At 41.7% G+C, this 2,051-nt stretch overlaps 2 protein-coding genes across 2 annotated transcripts in view; one reads left to right on the top strand and one right to left on the bottom strand.

Annotated features, from left to right (window-relative positions):
• The first annotated feature begins 6 nt into the window (after positions 1–6).
• On the top strand, positions 7–1,644 carry LOC107577199 (peptidyl-prolyl cis-trans isomerase B-like). Its single transcript, XM_016263299.1, has 5 exons — positions 7–152; positions 532–645; positions 720–813; positions 972–1,156; positions 1,266–1,644. Exons 1-5 carry the CDS (start codon positions 18–20, stop codon positions 1,386–1,388), a joined length of 651 nt encoding a protein of 216 aa, XP_016118785.1. The 5' UTR covers positions 7–17; the 3' UTR covers positions 1,389–1,644.
• Positions 1,417–2,051, bottom strand: part of LOC107577197 (sorting nexin-24-like) — a gene marked incomplete at its 5' end in the record, with an annotated part of 4,111 nt that continues 3,476 nt past the window's right edge. The window contains one exon of the mRNA XM_016263297.1: positions 1,417–2,051. This exon is cut by the window's right edge and continues 580 nt beyond it.

Here is a 2,051-nt window from a genome sequence, read left to right as displayed (position 1 = left end):
TTTTTTTCGGGTTGTTCATGGTGCGGAGCTGCGAGAGGAGGATGAAGTTTTTGGTGGCCGTCACATTGATCGTTGGCTCGGTGATTTTCCTGCTTTTCCCGAGCGGCTCGGAGGCGGATGAGAAGAAAAAGGGACCCAAAGTCACGGCCAAGGTACAAAAACCCTGCGCTGTATCTGGCCTATTGCACTATTCCTAATGTTAACTTTATACTTAAATCCAGCGTGCCAGATTCGCCTAGCCTATTTCTTTTTGCTTGAAAACCATCTGTATGTTTAATTTTTTGTGTTTTTTTTGCCATTTGCATTTACCAGTTTTCATTGGTTTTGTGCAGAATACACTATTACATTAAGCCCTGTAACACTGCACAAGTGTTTCATAATTTAATCAAAGTATTGCATCAATGTTTGTCACTTGACCTGAAGTCTATTGATAAATCTGGGTTTTATGGTCGCTTATGGATTCTCCATAATGCATCTGCAGAACTGGTGTTTGATGTTGTGGTGTGACTCTGGATCTGATTGCTTTCGCAGGTTTACTTTGACATCAGGATCGGAGATGAGGATGCAGGACGGGTCGTCATTGGACTCTTTGGAAAAACTGTCCCTAAAACCACAGAAAATTTCCTCCAGCTGGCCACTGGCGAGGTGAGTTAGGTTTAATCCATCGTCAGGATTGATGATTCATAGTGAGTCTAAATGAATGCAATTCTGATTTCCAGAAAGGATTCGGTTACAAGGGCAGCAAGTTCCACCGTGTGATCAAAGACTTCATGATCCAGGGAGGAGATTTCACTAAAGAAGATGGAACCGGAGGTATCATTTTTAATGTTCTCATAAAATTAGAACTCATTAAGATTATCAACCTGGTACTTAAGTAATTTTTTTGAGGTCTCAGATGCCAAACAAGAGCAATAAACCTCAGTTTATTAGCTCGAGGATTATTAAAAGATTTCTAACGCCTCTTTATGTAGGTAAGAGCATCTACGGAGACCGTTTTCCTGATGAGAACTTCAAGCTGAAGCATTATGGTCCTGGTTGGCTCAGCATGGCCAATGCCGGCAAAGACACCAACGGCTCCCAGTTCTTCATCACCACGGTCCAAACGCCATGGCTGGACGGCAAACACGTTGTGTTTGGCAAAATCCTGGAGGGCATGGTGAGTATCTCCACTCCGTCCGTCTGTGAAGAAGTTGTCTGTTCTTCCATACCCATAGAAGTGCATTTACTCCGGTGCTAATTTTGTGGCTTTTCCTGCTGTCTTGAAGGATGTGGTGAGAAAGATTGAGAGCACGAAGACAGATGGGCGAGATAAACCTCTCAAGGACGTCATTATCCACGACTCTGGCAAGATCGAGGTGGAAAAGCCTTTTGCAATAGCTAAAGAGTAATTTAAGTGTGGGGGGACAACGACTCTGGGTTTAAGGGGATTGAATTTGGGGCCACTAGAGTTCTAGTGGGAAGAGCGAGTGTGTATGCGCTCATTGGAGCTCCGCCCCCTCGCGGGACCGTCACACACCAGTCCTGATCCGCAGAGCGGCACATCCTGGGTCCAGTTCAAACCAGCATTCCACACGGTCAGATTCCTGACCCACTTCAACCTGCTTTTGTAAACTAATCTTTAATAAAGGATCCAGGGTTTCTTAATGCTGTCGTCTTGCTTAAATAAATGCCTTTTTTGTTTTGGTTTCTTTTTTGACCATGAACAAATCAGACACTCTCTTTATATCATAGACATAATCTTAATAAAAGTGTCTTGGCACAGTAAAACAAAATCAGTGACAACCTGGGTCTGGAATGTGATTTTCATGAAGAAATGTCCAGTTTATATTTTACACTGAAACTTAAAAATATATGCATAACAAATTATGAAAATGAAAATTGAACACCAAACTACATTTTAATATGGTGGTGGGGGGGGAACTAAAGCATAAATCAAATTTAGTACAGCATACTGCAATGACATATAACTGCATTTGCACTTAAAATATTTACATTTAAATCTACTTGTGTGTTGGCAGGGTTCCTAAAAATAGTCTTTATTCTTTTTTTTT

Source organism: Sinocyclocheilus grahami, unplaced genomic scaffold, assembly GCF_001515645.1.
Source record: "Sinocyclocheilus grahami isolate Dianchi unplaced genomic scaffold, SAMN03320097.WGS_v1.1 scaffold5387.1, whole genome shotgun sequence".
NCBI lineage: Eukaryota > Metazoa > Chordata > Actinopteri > Cypriniformes > Cyprinidae > Sinocyclocheilus > Sinocyclocheilus grahami.
Note: the sequence above shows the minus strand (reverse complement) of the source record. Positions and strands in the feature narration are given on the sequence as shown.